This window comes from Physeter macrocephalus, unplaced genomic scaffold, assembly GCF_002837175.3.
Source record: "Physeter macrocephalus isolate SW-GA unplaced genomic scaffold, ASM283717v5 random_263, whole genome shotgun sequence".
In the NCBI taxonomy this organism is placed as follows: Eukaryota; Metazoa; Chordata; class Mammalia; order Artiodactyla; family Physeteridae; genus Physeter; species Physeter macrocephalus.
Genome location: NW_021145549.1, coordinates 18,279 through 37,871, shown reverse-complemented (window position 1 = coordinate 37,871; position 19,593 = coordinate 18,279). Strand labels below are relative to the sequence as shown.

The 19,593-nt window shown below is 54.5% G+C and overlaps 2 protein-coding genes across 4 annotated transcripts; both read right to left on the bottom strand.

Annotated features, from left to right (window-relative positions):
• Positions 1-2,486: 2,486 nt before the first annotated feature.
• Positions 2,487-5,609, bottom strand: ZNF768 (zinc finger protein 768). The gene is made up of 2 exons (XM_007107391.4): positions 4,908-5,609; positions 2,487-4,616 (listed from the first exon to the last, which is right to left on the bottom strand). The coding sequence occupies exons 1-2, from the start codon at positions 4,993-4,995 to the stop codon at positions 3,019-3,021; spliced, it is 1,686 nt and encodes a 561-aa protein (XP_007107453.1). The 5' UTR covers positions 4,996-5,609; the 3' UTR covers positions 2,487-3,018.
• Positions 5,610-8,525: 2,916 nt separating this feature from the next.
• Positions 8,526-17,641, bottom strand: LOC102991564 (zinc finger protein 764). Of its 3 annotated transcripts, none has more exons than XM_028484878.2 (3): positions 17,438-17,641; positions 13,014-13,127; positions 8,526-12,223 (listed from the first exon to the last, which is right to left on the bottom strand). In XM_028484878.2, exons 1-3 carry the CDS (start codon positions 17,472-17,474, stop codon positions 11,307-11,309), a joined length of 1,068 nt encoding a protein of 355 aa, XP_028340679.1. In that variant the 5' UTR covers positions 17,475-17,641; the 3' UTR covers positions 8,526-11,306. The 3 variants fall into 3 exon arrangements, with proteins under 3 accessions (XP_028340679.1, XP_023979139.1, XP_023979140.1); XM_024123371.2 differs by lacking the exon at positions 17,438-17,641 and adding an exon at positions 13,265-13,800; XM_024123372.3 differs by lacking the exon at positions 17,438-17,641 and adding an exon at positions 13,265-13,800 and having other exon boundaries at positions 8,526-12,220.
• Positions 17,642-19,593: the final 1,952 nt, after the last annotated feature.

Sequence of the window (19,593 nt, the reverse complement as noted above, 5' to 3'; positions counted from 1 at the left end):
GAGTGATGACATATGTCATCACATGTCATGCGGCTTCTAGAAAACAGTTCTTTATGGGAGAAACAGAGTGTAAAAAAGTAAATAACATCTTAGTATCATTAGGAAAATGGTCAAAACCCAGTCAGCCCTAGGATGGAATCCAGGCTCTGCTGCTTCCCAGCTGTGTCATGTGGGGCAATTTCCTTATCCTCTCTGGGATTCATTTCTTCATCTGTTAAACAGGAATAATAGCAGTCTATACCTCAGAGCCTCTCTGAGCATTAAATAACACGTGTAAACTGCTTAGCATTGTTCCTAGCGTATAAGCGCTAATGGTGGTGGACAGAAATGGTTGGTCTATTGTGCAGGAGGAGGGTGTAGTAAAAGCAGCAGGCTGACCACAAGTCAAGAGACTTGGTGCTGGAGCTCTTCCATTAGCCCTTCCACCTTGACCTTGGGGAATACACATGTCCTTTCTGGGTCTGGTCTGCTCCACCTGCCATCTGAAGGTACCTCAGGAGCTGTCATGAAGAGAGGGGTAGAGGCTGAGCAGCTAAGTCCCCACCCTCATTTGAACCGATATTAAATATAAAGGCTACTGGGAATTCCCTGGTGGTCCAGTGGTTAGGACTCTGTGCTTTCGCTGCTGAGAACGTGGGTTCAATCCCTGGTCAGGGAAGTAAGATCCTGCAAGCCACATGGTGTGGCCAAAAAACCCCCAAATACCAAGGCTACTTTATCAATTAAGCACCACAGGCACTGTACCCAGGTCCTTCTAGCTTTCAAGTGCCTACAGTTGGGAGCCGAAGAAAATTTCAACTCCAAAATAAGGAGATTAGGGCTTCCCTGGTGGCCCAGTGGTTAAGAATCCGCCTGCTAATGCAGGGGACACGGGTTCGAGCCCTGGTCCGGGAAGATCCCACGCGCCTCGGAGCAACTAAGCCCATGCACCACAACTACTGAGTCTGTGATCTAGAGCCCAAGAGCCACAACTACTGAAGCCCACGCGCCTAGAGCCTGTGCTCCGCAACAAGAGAAGCCACCGCAATGAGAAGCCCGCGCACTGCAAGGAAGACTAGCCCCCGCTCGCTGCAACTAAAAAAGCCCCCACACAGCAGTGAAGACCCAATGCAGCCAAAAATAAATAAAATAAATTTTAAAAAACAAAAAAACAAAATAAGGAGATTAAATTGTATAATTGAAATAAATGTTGTAGTAAATGTCTACAAATGTAATATGTCAGGTAGTCAAATGCAGTTCTGTTCGACATATATAGTTACATATATGAACTATATTAAATGTGGGAGTTGGAGTATTTTAATATTTGAAATTATGTGTGGTAGGGTGGCTGTACAAAAATGTGCATAAAGTTTACAAAGGTCTTTAAAAGACTGTGAGATTTCCCTTGAAAAGTAATGTTCTACATCCAAAATAATTTAATCTTTGAAAACCACTAAACACACCAAACCGTACTGAACTACATGATCTCTAGGGCCCCTTTCCGGAGTTGGTAGATCTTGAGAGGTTGGACTGAAATGTGCTTAGAGAGGTTATTTGCCCTTGACAAGTTATAAGGCCTGAGGATGGGCGCGGGGCCGAGGGTGATGTCAGGATCCTGAGGCCCAAGAGGCCTTATGGAGCGATGACTCCCCACCCGCCTGTGAGGTTGAGCTGCTGGGGGCAGGTGGAGCCAGGCAGACATGGTCTGAACGTCTCCTTCACAGGGAACTTAGCAGGTGTTCCTCTCAAGATGTGCCCTGCAGCTGAGTAATCCCCTGAGGTGTGGTCTGTCCTCCTTAGCTAAGTTCACGACAGGCCACACTCCAGAATTCCCCCAGACTCACTGATGGCACCAACTCCCCATCATTTCCTGAGGAGCCAAGTGTTAGGAGGCTGAGGCTCAGATGCTAAAGGAAAGTAGGATAGAGATGGGGTGGTAACAACATGGTCCTAAAAAGGACCAGCCTAGTGGGTCTTAAAGGCTGAAGTTGTCCAACCTTCGTACTGGGTCCAGTATGCTCCCCCTATGGGTGGGGTTGGAACTGCAGACAATTCCTGTAATTCCGGTCAGAGTGTGCACAGAGGGGTGGCTAGAGGTTCCAGCTGGGAGCGGAGAGGGGACAGCCCAGCTGGCTGCTGGGAGCCTGGGAGAGCTGGAACGCAGGCACTAGGCCTGGATATGAGAATCAGGGTCTGTTTTCTGGCCCAAGGACAGACCCTCCGTGTTTGGGAATAGGGACCTCCACAAGGCTGAGGGTTTTCTCACACCTACACTGGACCCCCTTTGTGTCTGTGCAGCATTCAAAGCACAGGATGTGAACTTGCACAGATACGGGCAAGTCATGTCTCCTGAGCCTCAGTTTATAAGATTCCAGAGAAACACTGAATATTATAAAAGCACTTCCCAGACAAGGGCTTGCAGCTTCACTGGCTGTAGTGATGACCTAGTACCTCCCACTGCCCAGGGGAGGTACTATCCATGCACACATTTTAAGGACAAGTCTCTCTTACCACATAAAGGTTTTTATTGAACTCAAATTCAGGGGCTCCAAAGCCTGAGGAAGACAAGGGAGGCTGGGGTTTGCACTCAGAAGCCAGGCCAAGCTCCGGGGCCCCACTCCCCGCCCCGCCTACCCTCACCCCTTCCTGACTCAACGAGGGTCTCAGTAGCTACCAATCTAAGCTACCCACTCTAATTAAGTAACCCAACCCCCCCTCCCCCCACCCCCACCTAGCACTTTGCCAAGCCAGGCTTCCACCAAGGGGCATGCCGCTGCTGAGGCCAGCTCTCTGCTGACCTCTTTCTGGATCTCTCCCAGAGCCTCCCGCTGCCAGCTTGGCCTCCCTCCAACCCCTCTTCATAGCCCATTTCCCATAAGTCTCCGTGTCATGTCGCTTCCTCCATCCCGGCCCCCTCTCCTCCTAGAACCCTCGACTCCTCCCTCCTCCAGCGTTTCCCCTATTCTCTCTCAAGGTTTCTCTAGCTCCCTGTCCCCTTCTTTTCTGCCCACCACCTCCCCACCCCGACGGGGCCCCAGGTCAGCGCCGGCCGGCCGCGTGGGTCCGCTGGTGGCGGATGAGGTCGGAGCTCTGAGAGAAGGCCTTTCCACAGTCATCGCACTTGTAGGGCCGCTCCCCGCTGTGGACCCGGTGATGCTGCAGCAGCGTGGAGGAGCGGCAGAAGCCCTTGCCACACACGGCGCACCTGTAGGGCCGCTCGCCCGTGTGGGAGCGCTGGTGCTGAATCAGCGTGGAGGAGCGATTGAAGGTCTTGCCGCAGTCGGGGCAGCTGTAGGTGCGACCCGGCAGGTGGGTACGGGCGTGGATGGCCAGCACCGAGCTCTGGCCAAAGCGCTTGCCGCATTCAGGGCACTTGAAGGGCTTCTCGCGGGCATGGCTGCGGGCGTGGGGGATAAGTGCTGAGCGCTGGGAGAAGCTCTTGCCACAGATGCCACAGCTGAAGGGCCTCTGCCCGGTGTGCACCCTCTGGTGACTACGCAGGGATGAGTTCTGGCTGTAGCACTTCCCACACTCGGGGCAGCTGTAGGGCCGCTCATGGCTGTGGGTGCGCTGGTGCCGCAGGAGGTAGGAGCTGTCGCCGAAGGCCTTGCCGCAGTGCGGGCACTTGTAGGGCTTCTGACCAGAGTGCGTGCGCTGGTGGCGAAGCAGGTAAGAGCTGTCAGCGAAGGCCTTGCCGCAACGGGGGCACTTGTAGGGCCGCTCGCCCGTGTGCGTGCGCTGGTGTTTGATGAGGTCAGAGCTCTGGGAGAAGGCCTTGCTACAGACCTCACATTTATAGGGTTTTTCACCTGTGTGGATGCGCTGGTGCTGGATCAGGGTGGAGCCCCGCCCAAAACTCTTCCCACAGATGCCGCAGATGTTAGGCCTCGGGCCCTGCCCACCCCTGGCCCGGCCACCACGTCGGCCTGGACCACGAAGGGTCCCCGTCAGGCCCAGGGGATTCTGGAGCATCTCAAACTGGGGTGTAGCCAGCAGGGCCCCTGTGGGCATCTCAAAAGGGGGCCCTAGGGGCAGGCCCCCAGTGGGCTGCTCCCCAAACCCCTGGGTGAAAGAGTCCAAAGGGTGGACTCCCAAGGGGATGCTCAAGGGATTCTTTTCCTCAGGATTCAGAAGAATCTCTGCACCTTCCTGGAATTTGGAACTTTGAGCTTCAAATTCAGGGCTCTGGGTTTTGAACTCAGGATTCTGGGGTTCAAATCCAGGGTTCTGCGGTTCATACCCCGGGCTCTGGGATTCATACCTGGAGCTCTGAGATTCATATCCAGGGCTCCGGGGTTCATACCCAGGGCTCCGGGGTTCATATCCAGGGCTCTTGGGTTCATACCCTGGGCTTTGGGGCTCATACCTAGGGCTTTGGGGTTCAAACTCAGGGCTCTGAGAATCTGATTCAGGGCTTCTGGGTGCAAACTCAGGGCTTGGGGGCACAAAACCAGGGCTTCGGGACTCAAAACCTGGACTCTCAGGCTCAAACCTGGGGCTTTGGGGTTCAAACTCTGGGCTTTGTGGCCCAAACCCAGGGCTCTGGGGTTCAAGCCCAAAAGGTATCTCTTCCACCTCATAGTCCCCAGTGCCTTCTTGCTGAGAAATTTCCTCTTCCTCATTCTCACTCATGTTGCCTGCAGGATCAGAGAATTACAGAAAACCCAGATTGTGTGGGGCCTGGAAGGTCACTGGGTCCCACCATTAGTTGCCACAAACCTTTCCCTCCTCCTCAAGCAGGGTCGCTGGCCCTCGGGCAAGTGCTGAAATTCCCACCTCCCCCTCAGCAAACCCAGGACACCGGGTCCCCGCCCCCGCCTCCTCCAAGTCCCAGGTGTCCAAGCCCCCGGCTCTCTTCCCCTCCCACCCACTACAGCCCCCTCTCCCGCTCCCAGTCACGCTCCTCGGAGGGGCGCTCCCTCCCTCACCTTTGAGGGACCCTTCCGGGCTCCCCATTTCGTCAGGACTTTGCACATCCCGGGGCTCGAGGCCCCACGGCGACGCCTCCCGTTCCATCCCCGCCGGCTCCCAGTGCGGCGGCAGCGGCGATGGCGGACGATCCTGCGACCCGGTCTGAGTGCCCCGAGACCCGGGCCCTCGCCGCCCGCACGCTCAGCGCCACCCAGGGGACCCGGCTGTCCAGCCCCGGCCCCTGAGGCCGGACGTCTTGACCCTGGGCCTCTCCGGCCCGCCGGGCCCCTCCCCTACCCGCGGCCCCGCCCCCACCCACAAGGTCTCGGCTTGCCCTGGGGTCCTCGCAGGCCCCCACACGTCGTGACCTCGGAGATGAGGGGCTTCACGACTCGCCTTGCCGCCCTGGGATACCGCTCCCCGCCCGAGACCCCGACGTCTGGCCTCCCAGCCCCCGGGTGGGCTACGGCTGACCGTCCCCCTCCCCTCCGCACAGGAAGTGTCCGTCCGCGGCCAGTTTCCCCCGCTGGCTAGCGCCGCGGCCTCTCTAGGAGCGGCTGGAGGTGGAAACTCGTTGGCATTAACCCTGGGCTGGATGGCCCCGGCGTCGAGGTAGGCGAGGACGGGGTGCCCTGGAGCCGGCGGGAGAAGCTGGGGCAGTTTGTGTGCCTATGTCCCAGGTCCTGTCCGCCCAGGGGCCTATATGTCCGTCTCCCGGCCCTGCCTCCGTCAGTGCCTGTGGCCAAGGGCGAGGCAACAAGCGAGACCAAGGTCAGCGAGAAGGAGCGACGCTTCCCGGTGCCAGCGGGGGCGGTGTCTAGCTCCCCTCCCCTCCCGGGCCTTGGGGTCAGCTCTGGCCGCGCCTCGGGACCCCACCCCGCCACTTAGGCTCATCGAGGCTCCTGAGTCTGGAACCCCCCCTCCTCGAACTCCACTCCCCCACACCGGCGCGCCCACCCCAAGTCCTCCTGGCCCCCTCCGCTCGCTGCTTCTCTTAATCTCCACCCTTCCCCCTTCAGGGAGGGCTAGGATCGTTGCCAAGGAAACAGGCCTGCCTCCAGTTACTAGAGGCACCGCCCCTCCCTCCCAGGAAGCTCACCGATTGGTCGGTGCAGCCACCGTCCCGCCTCCTCCCACTACACCAACTGCTAGGCGTTAATGGTCGCCAGGGAACGCGAGGCACCTTTCTGATTGGTTGCAGGGTGCGCAGGCCGGTTCCACCTCTTTGGTGCTGCAGAAGCGCTAGCGGGAGGAGTGGGAGGGAGGTACCTGGCGTCTCCCTTCTTGTCGAGCCTGTGCTTTCAGACATTTTTCCGCCCCCGTTTACCCTTCATTAGGTTTTATATTTCTGAAGAACGAAAGACAAGGCATCTGAGGACAGACACCCTTGACTCCCCGATCTCTTCACACACTCTCTTTCCCAGCACTTTCCTTCTTCCCACAGGTTCCAGGTGCCGAAGTGGCCAGTCGGGGAGGATCCTGCCGCAGAAAGAAGGTTGTTTCCTTTTCTGTTACTCTGCCTCTCCCCTCCACCTTCCCCCAAAGACTGAGTTTAACTCAATCCCTTGGAGCCTTTGTCCCTGGTTCCTGGGTTTTCTCAGGAGTGGAAGTGGATAGGAGAGAACCACTCTCCAGTCCTGTCTGACTTGGATAGAGGCTTGTAGAGGAAGGGAACCTGAGAAACACTGCCCTAGGTGCAGCTTTGAATCAAAGGAAAAGTGACCCTGGAAAGACAATTTAATAGGATCCAGTTCTTGTCCTTCTTCTACCCTTGTTGCTGAAACTAGTTGGTAGTGTTCTTGACAATTAATGAACCAAATTCTCTCTGTGGGAGTGATGCAGGAGCCATAGATTGTGTTTTCTTGTTGCCTTACCAGAGAAAGGAAAGGAGGAAACTGCTTAGGAGGAAAGATGGCATCTTCCATTCTCCTGAAAAGAGATGAGAACAAGAATTTGGAGAATTCCAAATGAGAAAAGGCTGGAGAGACGCGATCTCAGTTCTCAGTAGAGGCTTACAGACAGAATCACAGATAGATACCTTCCTACAAATAAAGCAGGAGTCCTTTGCCCTCCAGAGGATCAGCTTCCAGCTCCATGCCTCTCTCCCATCCCACTCTGTCCTAAAACCTTCGTGAAGAATGGCTCACAGGGTCCAGCACTAGAGGGCCCACACAGGCAGAACAACCTACAAGTGCGGTGATTATGGGAAGAGCTGGACCTGGACCACCTCCTGGTCATCCCCAAAGCACACAAATGAGAGACAAAAGTCTCCTTCATGAGACACTTTTCTCTGACCTCCAACCTGCGTACCCACCAGAAAATTCCCACAGGAGAGCAGCCGTCCCCTGCAAAGTATGTGGTGAGTCCTCCAGCCCCAGCTCTGACATGGTCCCTGCCTGCACTCTTCATAGCATGGGCCACAAGCCCCACGAATAGCAGAAGTTGGGCCAAGGCTTCAGTCTGCTCTGACACCAGTATTTCCATGTGGAAATTCAGTCTCACTAGTACCTGGCCGGCTTCCAGGCAGCCTCCTCCAGCACCTGTCCTCTCTATGCAATGGAGCTTCGAGAGGCAGCCAGCCTCTGCCGGCCACATGCCCATAGCAGGGATAGGCTCTAAGCACAGGGAAGACTGATGAGGGTTCCAACTTGGCCAAGTGCATGTCCTGAGTTGGGCAGCCACTTTGTCCCCAGCATCATCCCTCGGCGTGCAGCAGCACTGGGGCAGGGCTATTCGGTGTGCAGCCACAGCTGATGGTCCAACCAACTTGGCCCACACCCAAAAGAGTCTTGACAAAAGTTCTGCGTGAGAGGGGCTTCTGTGTGATCTGCTTCCTCCCTGCGTGCAAAGGACAAGCCCTCTAAGAGGCCTTCTGTCAGATGCTACAAGAGATGCCCAGGTATATTCAAGAAGCTGTGAGGTACCCAGAAAGAGACCAATCATGACGCAGGCCCCTTTGGGAAGAACAAAGGAAATGGGAGTCTTTGTGTATGGCGAAGTCATCAGCTGGCCTGACACATTTAGAACAGGCCCTGACACCAACCCCTACTCTTGCAACGCTAAGAGCAGCTACAAAATAACATTTTTGGCCTTCCCTGGTAGCGCAGTGGTTACGAATCCGCCTGCCAATGCAGGGGACACAGGTTCGAGCCCTGGTCCGGGAAGATCCCACATGCCGCGGAGCAACTAAGCCCGTGCACCACAACTACTGAGCCTGCGCTCTAGAGCCCATGAGCCACAACTACTGAGCCCGCATGCCACAACTACTGAAGCCTGTGCGCCTAGAGCCCGTGCTCCACAATAAGAGAAGCCACCGCAATGAGAAGCCTGCGCACCACAACGAAAAGTAGCCCCTGCTCGCCACAACTAGAGAAAGCCCGCACGCAGCAACGAAGACCCAACACAGCCAAAAAATTAAAAATAAAATAATAAAATAAATTTAAAAAAAAAATAACATTTTTACGTTCAGAGCAGTGGTTCTCTCAACCTTTAGCAGCCATAACATTCCATCCCTGGAGATACAATAGACTAGGGACAGGGCCCAGGGAGCTAGCTGCATTTTGAAGAGATAACTGCATGTGATTCTGTGGCAGAAAGGCCTTACTTTGAAAAATATTGGCCTAGAGCAGGTTTTAGCTTCTGAGTCATAAACGTCTTTGCACGTACTGTTCCTAGAAAGATACACATAAACAAATATTTCCCCCAAATTTAGGGGTCTTTGGAGCTCAAATCAATACTTATCCTTTACATGGCTTGGACAAACTAGGAAGGGGCCATGTGGTCATGGCCTTGACCTCTCACTCTGGCCATGTGGATGGGGCTTATGTTTTCACTGGTGCAGACAAGCATTTCTCCTGATGCACCAATGAAGCCCTAGGAAAACCCTCTTCCTGGCTTAAATTGCTTCAGGGGCTGAGCCTCAAAAACCTGTGGTAGCGGAGAGAAAAGGGAGCCTTACCTTTAGGGGACGTATCCGTGCCAAGGAGTGAGGAGCTAAGAAGGGGGTGAGGCTGAGGCTTACGCGTTCCATGATACTCAAATATTAAGTGGGGGGAAAATTGGGTCACCAGGGCAGGAAGCAGAGGAGTTGGTTCTGGTTTGGGGGCCCTATGCAAGTCTTGAAAACTTCAGAGCACTCAGAGAAAGTAGTAATTATACCTTTAATTGGCAAGCTCAGACAGGGTCCAGATCTGGCTTTGAGGCTGACCTGAGAAGTGGTACTGTAGGTTGCGCTTTCCCCAGGCAGTGCTGAGGGGCAAGGGAAGGATGGGTTGGCCACTGGCTTCTCTAGGGGAATAAAAGCTGGTACAGAGGTAGCTACTACTGCCAAGGTGCCTCTCCTCACTCCCAAGGTGCCTCTCCTTACTCCCACATTCCCCCTGTGACAGGTGGCATATGAGCCAATCCTCCTGGTGAAGTTTAGTCTAAGAGAGATCTTGGTGGGGTCAGATTGGAAGATTAGGTTGGAATCAAGTCAGTTCATCACTTTACCTGAACAGTGTTTTTTCCCCAAGTCTTGTACCTCTTCCTTTAGAGGTTTTAGGTTGACAAATCTGGTTTCTTCCTAAGGCCAGACACAGGGCTGAGTTCTCAGAAGGGAAGTGCACACAGGTCACCGAGGACATAAGTCCTTGCTACTCCTACTTGAGGGGACGGGTCATCCTGACCAGAGGTAAGAAAGGGTCTGCACGTGGCTGGCTGCTTCCATCACCTGGACAAGGCTGGACCCTGACCACAAAGGAATGAGTGGTAGATGGAGTCACAGGGTGAGGGGGGAGGGATTCTGTGCAGAGCTTGGGAATATCGAATAGTACAGTTCCCTCCGGCTACTAACCCCAAGTGTTCCTGGCCTTGTCCCCCTTTGTCGGTGATGGAGGTCCTAAAGAGAGTGAAGATGCAAGCTTTGATTTTGTTGGCCCTGGAACTCTCATCTAAGGCTGGTTTCTCCCTTGCCTTGTTGGCTATGTGGCTGTTTTGTCATTCATCTTGTACCTGGGCTTCACTAACACTGGGCTGCTCTGTCCCTAGTCTAGGTCAGTGCCTGGGTGTCATCTCAGGGAGTGGGAAATTGCTTCCAGAACCCTGGCTGAGACACTGGCAAGGAACTCAGGAGTGGTATGGTAAAGACAGCAGGAAACAAAAGAATCCTAGCATCTCACTCCATGTGTGACCTTGGACAGGTTGCTCAGCTTTCCCCGGTCTCAGTGCCCCCAAATGCAAAAGGATGGAAAAGCTAAGATCTCTTCCAGTTCAAAAATGTGATGAGGCCCTCCTGGCTGGGCCTAGAATAGCAAAGCCTGAGCCATAGGGCGCTCCCAGGGAGGCCCAAGGAGTACTAGAGGGGTCTCTCAGGCCCCTCCCCTTCAAAAACAGGAAGTGTAGGTCAGCTGAGTGGTGCTGAGGTGGAGACACCACTCCATCTGGGGCAAAAAATTCAGTCCTGACTGCCTCTTCCTGATGGGCTGTCCTCTCCAAGCAAGATGCTTCCTTCCATAGGCAATTATGAGGGTGAAGAGTTGATGGACAAGACAGTACTTTGTCAACCATAAAATGCAATACGAGCCAAGATCTAACATAAAGCCTCCTTTTACTTCTCTCCTGCCACCCTTTCACAAATACGCTCTCTACCCGAATCCCTGATTCAAGAACAACTGAATGCTGTAGACTAGTTTGCAAACTCAAATGACTACAGGAACCCAACAGGTCATGTAAATGAGTAGAAAAATGCCAGATGGAGAGGGCCTGCTTTGCCAGAGATGTTGCCAGCCATGATGAGTGCCAGGTGACACTGGTCAGGAGGTGATAAGGAGTGGCGGGCATGCTGAACTGGAGAGCCTGGTCTCCATCCAAAGGGGCAACTGCCCCTCAGCTCCCACCAATTGTGGTATTGTGGGAGCTCAGGTGGAGTTGCCAAATCTTCGGATTTTTCAAGAGCGGCCAGAAACCTGGTTTTTTGTGTGAAATATCCTGATTTTTAAATCTTAACCAATAATTCATAACATTTAAAAATGCTGGCTGGGCTAAAAAAAAAGAATTTTTTTTTAAGGCTGCTAGAGACCACATTCAGTACCCGGCCATCAGTTTTTAACTTCTGCAGTAAAGTCAGTGGGTAAAACAAAGTTCTCCACCTCAATCCTCTTAGAAACAGCCTTTTCTTCCCCACAGTGGAAGTCTAGTGGGGGTTCTAACCTCAGCCCTAACTCAGCAAAGGGGGCTTCTAGAGTCTGGGACAGTAGGGAACAAGGTATCAGCAGATGAAGCTCGTGAGGGCCTAAGATGAAACAGTCCTCCTCCCCCAGGTCCAGCTCTGGCTGGGAATTCTGTGGCCTCCCCGGAGCTGCCAGAGTTTCAGGCCCCTGAGGCCACCCTGGGCCTCAGACAATGTCTAGCCCTTTGCCTTGTCACCGTTGAGGCCATCACCCACACTCCTGGAATATCTCTGGGTAGTGCTGGAAGCCCACGGGTGGGTCCAGGTCCCCTCGGCCAGAGGCCAGGGGCACAGGCAACCCACTGGCACCCCGGCCCCTGCGCCGCCCTGCCCCGGGCCGATGGACCCACTGGTGCTTGGCCATGGCTGACTTCTGGCCGAAGCATCTGCCGCACTGCGGACAGGCGTAGGGGCGCTCGCCGCTGTGGGTGCGCCGGTGGGCCGCCATCTCGGAGCTCTGCCGGAAGCAGCGCCCGCAATCTGGGCACGGATAGGGCTTCTCGCCTGTGTGGGTGCGCACGTGGCGCCGGAGGTCTGAGGCGTGGGCGAAAGCGCGGCCACAGTCTGGGCACGGGAAGGGGGTCTCGCCGCTGTGGACCCGCTGGTGCTGGTAGAGGGCGGAGCTCTGGCTGAAGCAGCGGCCGCAGTCAGCACAGCTGTAGGGCTTCTCGCCCGTGTGGACCCGGAGGTGGGTGGTGAGGGCGGAGCGCTGGGTGAAGGCCCGGCCACAGTCCGGGCAGCGGTGGGGCCGCTCCCCTCGGTGGATGGCCCGGTGCTTGCTCAGAGAGGAGGCCTGGCTGAAGCCCTTGCCACAGTCAGGGCAACTGAAGGGCTTCTCGCCCGTGTGGGTATACAGGTGCTCCACCAGGGTGGAGCGCCAAGCAAAACTCTTCCCGCACATGTAGCAACCGTGCCTCTGGTCTGCCCTGGGGACCGGGGGATGGGCACAGAGTGGTGGGCGACCCCGGCGAGGCACCTTCGATGGCTGCTCCCAACCATAAGAAAACCCAGCAGAAAAGGGTTTGAGAGCCGTCAGCCCGCGAGGCTGAGCGTCCACAGAAAGGATCTTCCCCAGTGTCTCGGTCCCTTCTCTTTGTCCTTTCTCTTCCTTGTCTCTGGAACCTGCTGGGAGATAAGGGGAGAGCTCAGACCCTGGCTTATCCTGGTCCTTGATTCCCACAGCCCATATGGGGACAGAGAAGCCTCTTGGATACAGGCACCTTCTGGACCCACAGCTGCCTCTGGGACTCAGCTTGGTACAGGCAGGGAAGCTAGGAGTGACACCTTTTCCTCAGCTGCACAGGATGGTAAGAAAAGCTGCAGAGACAGAGAGAGAGGGAAGGAACAGGGGCACAGTACATTCTACCTCAGGGCTGGGGAAATGGGGGTCAGAGGGATAACAATTTAGCTGGATCACGGAGGATGAGTGGTAAGGATGCAGCACAAAGAGAGGCATGAAGGTGACTGGCGTTGACAAGTTCAGAGGGGCTGGGCACTGTGCAACAGGTGGACAGGACGAAGTGGAGGAAGAAAACCGTGCAAGCCAAGAGAAAGGAGGCTGCTACAAAAATACAACAAAAAGAAAGTAAACTAAAACAGAGGAGGTGGCAGAGGAGCTAGAGAGCAGGCAAACAGCAGACGGGGTGATGCGGAGCTCCAAGGAGCTTAGAGACCAACTAGATGTGAGGGGCTCAGATACCGCGGAGCTGGGAGTGGAGAGGCAGGAATGCCTGGGTCACACTCACAGCCCCTTTCTAGGCTGAATCCAGAGCTAGGCAGGGACCAGGCATAACAACCTTAGCTGGGAAAGCAATTCAGGGAGGAAACTGATGAGCAGGTAAGGAGTTGGCAGAGGGTAGCAGGATGGGTCGGACCCAGAGGAAGTCCCCACGGGACAAAGTACCCACTACTTCACCTGTGTCTGCTTCTCTAAGACACTCTCCCGTCTCAGGATCCCGGGCATCTGGACCCCACAGTTCGGCCTCTTCCTCCACCCAGGAGATGAGGGCTGGCTTGGTGCCTCGGAAGCCTGGGGGAGAAGAACGCAAAGCCCACGCTGCGGGGGAGGCCGCCGCCCAGGTTGGGGCTTCCCACTCCACGTGCAGGACCCAGAGGCTGGGCGGGGTAGACGGGGTTGTGGGCGCAGGCGAGCAGGTGGAGCCTCACCGAGCGCGCCCAGGTGGCCGTAGGTCTCCCGCATCACGTCCCGGTACAGGGCCCTCTGCGCGGGCCGTAGACACCCCCACTCCTCCGGGGAGAAGTAGACGGCCACGTCCGCGAAGCTGAGGGGCTCGGGTGTCCCCCCCTGGCGCCCGGCCCCGTTAGGTTCCCGCGCGGGGAGCGGGGCCGGGGGCGGCGCCATCGTAAGTGCCACCCCGGCGGCGGGCCAGCGCCACCCCCTACCCGCCGGGGTCCGCGGAGCCTCCGCGATCCAGAACGCTCCCTGGCCGGGCCCGAGGGTCGGGGCGCCGTCGTGAGGCCGGGAGACCAGGAACGGCCCCTCGAGGGCCCACGGGGGTGGCTGAACACTAAGAGCGGGTGGCTGAAGGTGCACCGAAAACCAGAACTGGAAGATGCCTTCCTAAGAGATGGCGGCAACGCGGCCCCACGAACTTCGCTCCCGCGCCATCCTGCCCAGATGACGCCGCCCCGGTGTCTCCAGGTGGCTTTGTCTTCGAGTCCTCAGCCAATATGGCCGCGGCGGCTACAGGCGCCCGAGGAGGCGCTGCCACCAGCCTGGAGGCGGCGTTCCCCAGAGCTTGGCGCCCGGCCCCGGAGGCGCGGCGGCCCGGCTTCCCCGCCGGGTCCCCGCGCCCGCCGCGCTGGAGGCGCAGCTGCGGCCCCGCCCAGGTTTGGAACAGCGACCTCCAGCCCAGACCCCAGGCCGCTCCGCGCTTTTAATTCAGACGTTCAATTTCGTCGCTGGCCATCACTGGGTGACAGCAGCCTTCCCCCAATGTTGAGGGTAAAAAAAATGGAGCGGGTAAAAAACCTTCTCTACTGGAAGCTTGATAGAGCCTGAAATTATGGGAGCTTCTGTTTCAGGAGATCGTGGGGGCGACTGGGGAAGAGTAGGGTGAGGTTAGAGAAAGGTCGGAAGGACCCTCTTTCTGTAAGCTTACGCTCTCCCAACATGCCCTACAGGACGTTTCCCGAACATCTATTTACCTCTAGCTCAAGCTTGGCTCCTGAGCTCCTGATCGCAGAGCCACCTGCCACCTTGCCCGGCATGGATAGCCCACAAGCACCTCGGACTCTGCGTGGCTCAAACTGAACTCATGCCTTTCTTCCTATAACCTGCCCCTCCTGGGGTCTTTGTCTTAGCAAATGGCACCAACTCTCTCCATCATTTCTACCTCCAAACCCTCTCTCTCACCGGACACATTTATTGACTGTCTAGTCTGTGCTTCCCACAAGCCTTCATAAATACCCTGCCCTAAGAAGCCTTGATATTTTTCCTTTGGCGACTTAAATCAGTCACAGCATTTCACACACTTCATGGACATGCACTTCACATCTTCAGCAGCTCTGGGGTCTACTCTGGAGCTCTTGTCCGTTTGCCTCCTTCCAAAGGCCCCCCTAAGGCTTCCGCCTGACACCCTGTATCCAGTGGCTGCTTCTCCCTAGGGGAGCTGGGCAAGTAAAGAGTCAATCTCAGCAGGAGGGAAGGGGAAGACATAAACTTGGGAGGGGTCAGCCTGGCCAAGGAGAGAGGCTTGTTGTAGGGTGGTCCGTGGAGGGTAAGGACTGAGGGTGCAGAGTTGCCCAGGGGCTCAACCCCAGCAAGTTCTCTTAGCCTCTCAGGCCCCCTGAAGGACACAAAAGAAATTAGAAAATTTCCATTAAGAGTGATGGCTTTTTGTCACCTCTCAGTGCCCATCCCTATCACACACTGGAAGATCCCTGGGTAGGGCTGAAAGCTCACAGGGGGGTCTGGACTCTCCTGGAGAAGAACCTTGGGCGGAGTCTGCACCCCTGGGTCAGACCCTGAGGGCCATGGTACCAAGCTGGTGGGTCTACTAGTGGCCTCTGGCTGAAGCACCTCCCACTGTGGGGACAGTAAGTAGGCCTGCCTGCCTGTGTGAGTCAGCACGTAGCATGAGAGGTACTGCACTAGCTGCAAGTAAAGGGTCCCTCTCCAGAGTGCACTGGGCCGGGACTTCCCTGGAGGTCCTGTGGTTGGGACTCTGTGCTTCCACTGCAGCGGGTACAGGTTCGATCCCTGGTTGGGGAACTAGGATCCTGCACGCTGTGTGCTGTGGTCAAAAAAGAAAAAAGAAAAAAACACAAAACAGAGCGCACTGGGCCAAGCTGAAGGTAAAGGTAAAGCATGACTGCACTTGGGGTGGGGATGAGGGTGTGGTGTGAGTGCCAGGTGTTGAAGCTGGGCACAGACTGAGGGCCTGGGAAAGTCCTGACTACAGGGAGCCTTGGCCACAGGCTCCAAGGCCACGTCAGTGTCTCTGACTCCAGAGCCTCATGACAACTCCCAAATAGACTCCTTGTGCTTACCCCTTCCCTATGTATCATTTTTCTGAGTGAGTGTTGGGAAACATAGCAGATTCAAAACTTACCTTTTTTCCTGTTAACTCTCCAAGGCCTACTTATGTTCAGGTGACAGAATCAACCTTCACAATGACAGAACCATTCAGATGGGTACCCAGTCCTGGAAGCCCCCTTCTAGACTGTATCGGCCAGTTGAGGGCTCCCAAGTCAGGGACATTCCCACCCACTCCAGGGCCAACCAGAAGAGATACTCTCAACCAGAAGGACAGCTGTTATAGGAACCAGGGACCTGGAAGACAGATGAACTGCCTCCATCCTAAACTTGAATTCACACACTGCCACTGACCTACGGTCTGGATGATTCATACAGTGTGAGCTAATCATGTGACCACCTGGATGCCTCAAAGCCAATTAAGTGAGAAAGAGTAGGTCAAGATTGCAATCTCCAGTGGGTGTCATAAATTCAGGTCAGCGAAAATTAGTAATGCCAGCAGTAAAGAGCATATAGATGGTGTTTCTTGCTCAACAAACGTTTTCCCTTACAGCTGACACTGGGACATCACCTCCACTTCCCATCTTTCTGGCTTTCTCTCAGGCTTCCTCCTCCAGGGGATCCTGAGCACCTGTACCCCACAGCTGGGTCTCCTGCTCCACCCATTTGATGAGGGCTGGTTTGGGGTCTGGCAAAACTGGGGAAGAACCCTAATCATCCAATAAACATTTAAGACTACCTACACATTCATTTAATGAAAATGTATTGGGCACCTCATGTGTGCCAGGCATTGTTCTAGATGTTCCAGGTATTGGAGACATCGGTGAACCAAGATAAAGTACCTGCTCTAAGAGAGATACCAGGTAGGAGCTTTGCTGGCACAGGTGCAGAGAGGACCTTTGGGCAGATTGTGCTCAGGGCTATAGAGATGGACACAGAGCTGCAGTTTAGAGGAGACTTCCAGCACAGGGCAGAAGAACTCCAGGAGGAATTTTCTTTATTTCTTTTTCTTTCTTTCTTTCCTTCTTTCCTTCTTTCTTTCTTTCTTTTCTTTCTTTCTTTCCTTCCTTCCTTCCTTCCCTCCTTTCTTCCTTCCTTCCTTCCTTTCTTCCTTCCTTCCTTTCTTTCTTCCTTTCTTCCTTCCTTCCTCCCTCTCTTTCTTTTCTTTCTTTCTAATTTTTATTAGAGTATAATTGATTTACAATGTTGTGTTAGTTTCAGGTGTACAGTGAATCTGTTACACATATACATATATCCACTCTTTTTTAGATTCTTCTCCCATATAGGCCATTACAGAGTATTGAGTAGAGTTCCCTGTGCTATATACTAGGTCCTTATTAGTTATCTATTTTATATATAGTAGTGTATATATGTCAATCTCAATTTCCCAATTTATCTCTCCCCCCCAAGGAATTTCTTGAAGATGGCATTTGAGAAGGGCATTGAAGGGTGTTAGAGTTGGAGGTCAGTGTATAACACAGCAGAATAGCAAGAACAAAGGCTCATTAAGCTAGAAGCATGTCCAAAGAACAAAGATTCTACTTAGCTGGAGTCAAGGAGATGGCTTGCCTGTAGGGAAAGATCTGGTTTGAGTCTGTGGAGGTTAGTGTGCCATGCGCCTTTAAGGCCGGTACAGGTTCTGAACTTTTTTTAGAAGTTTGCAGTGTTGAAATCTGACCGGAGAGGGTCACTTATGAATTTAGGCTGATCTGGCGAGGATGCCGGGAAACAGAGTCACCCTGACTCTGTTGGAGTCAGGCTCAGTGGATTCAGGCACCTGGCCCTGTTCATCCCACCCACCCCCGCTTCCCTTTTCAGAGATCCGGGACGCTGGATCTCACCGAGCACGGCCAGGTTAAGGTATGCCACCGCAGACATCCCCACTCCTCGGGGAAGAAATACAGGGCCACCTTCACGAAGCCCGTGGCCCTCGGCCTTCTCCCAGGTCCTTCCCGCCCGGCCTTCACCGGCACCTGCGCAGGAAGCCCAGAGCAGAGACGGGGACGGAGTCCTGGGCTCACCCCCATATCCCTGGGTTGGGACGCAGGTGATTCGGCCTGCGGTGCTGGGTGGGGGTGGGTCCCTCCGGACCCAGACGACCGGAAGTAGCTTTGGGTGGGGCCACTCTAGGAAGGCGGGAAACGGCCCGTTACGCGAACTCGTTGGTCCCAGGGCCGGGAAATGAAGAAGCCCTCAGAAGAGATGGTGGCACTCTACCGTCCTTCTACTTTAGCGAAAGGCATGTAATAGCTTCAGTGTCGGCCTGGCGTTGATAATCTGGTATATTCCCCCCTCGAGTTGTCTTCTCTTGCTGTTCCGCTAGTGGCCTTGCAAGGGCCTCTTGCCGGTAGTTAAGATGTCCGCAGCCGCTTCCGCGCTCAGGTCGGGTGGGTGAAAGGTGAGGCGCGGGTGCGGGCGCGGGTGAGGGAGGGCTGGCGGCGGCGAGGGGTTTGGGAGATGGGGACGCCGGGCTAGGAGTGAGGGGCTGTCCGGCCAAATGTCCTCTTCCCAATTCCAGCAAGAAGGCCCACTCAGTGACCCGGTCATTAAAATATATTTTTTTATTATTGGCAAACTAATTCATTTCTCAGGTTTTTGGTTTTTTGTTTTTTCATTTACAAGGTACATAAGAATATTCAGTGAATGTCCTCTCCCCCATCCCCCCATCATTCGTCTAATAGTTTCTTAAATATCCCTACAGTGATTGTCCCTTATAGAGATAGTCTGTCTATAGTACTTCCACATATTTACTATTTTCTACTGAGGACACTGTGCCGAATGCCTCTCAGTCCCTTAGAGTTCAGTCATTTTACAGAAAGGAACTGAAACCTAGTTATGACCCAAGGTCAGGCAGCCCATTAGTGACTCGGGGTTTTCAGACTCCTAATGCGAGCCTTTCCACCGCTTCCTGGCGCTGCCTCCTCCAGGCTCCCAGAAAAGTAACATGAACGCTTCAGATTTACTGGCCCCTGCTGACATTGTGAAACAAACTGGATTCTCGTTATTAAGTCATTATTGTAGTATAAAAAGTTAGACGAGGGACTTCCCTGGTGGTGCAGTGCTAAAGAATCCGCCTGCCAATGCAGGGGACATGGGTTCAATCCCTGGTCTGGGAAGATCCCACATGCCGCAGAGCAACTAAGCTCGTGCGCCGCAACTACTGAGCCTGCGCTCTAGAGCCCACGAGCCACAACTTCTGAGCCCACGTGCCACAACTACTGAAGCCCGGGTGCCTGGAGCCTGTGCTCTGCAACAAGAGAAGCCACGACAATGAGAAGCCCGTGCGCCACAACTACTGAGCCCGCGCACCTAGAGCCCGTGCTCTGCAGCAAGAGAAGCCACCACGATAAGCCCGCATACTGCAACGAAGCGTAGCCCCAGCTCGCCACTAGAGAAAACCCGCGCACAGCAACGAAGACCCAACGCAGCCAAAACTAAATAAAAATTTTAAAATAAACTTATTTTTAAAAAAAAAAGGTTAGGGACTTACCTCGTGGTCCAGTGGTTAAGACTTCACCTTCCAATTCAGGGGGCACAGTTTCGATCCCTGGTTGGGGAAGTTCCACATGCTGCTGGGCGTGGCCAAAAAAATGTTAAAAAAAAGAAAAAAGTTAGATGAGTTACTGGATGACAGGACTCGTTTGCTTTATGCTCCATGTGAATGTGCTTCCAATTCCAAGGTCCCTTAACAGAACAGTGGCCGACTATGCAAGAGCTGCAGTTGGTTCTGTGATGTGACTAAGACATTAATAATATTAGCTTATCTTGATCGATCACTTACTGCATGCCAGGCTCTGTTCTAAGTGCTTTTGCCTGTTAACTCAACCCTCACAACACTTTAGAGATAGGTACCCTTCTGGATCAGGAAGCTGAGGTGCAGAGGAATGACCTTGCCCCAGGCCACACAGCTAGTGAGGGTTCTGGAGTCAGAACCATCATGCCATGATGTCTGCAATTATTGAAGTCACAATGTCAGCAACCAGAGACAGGTGGGATT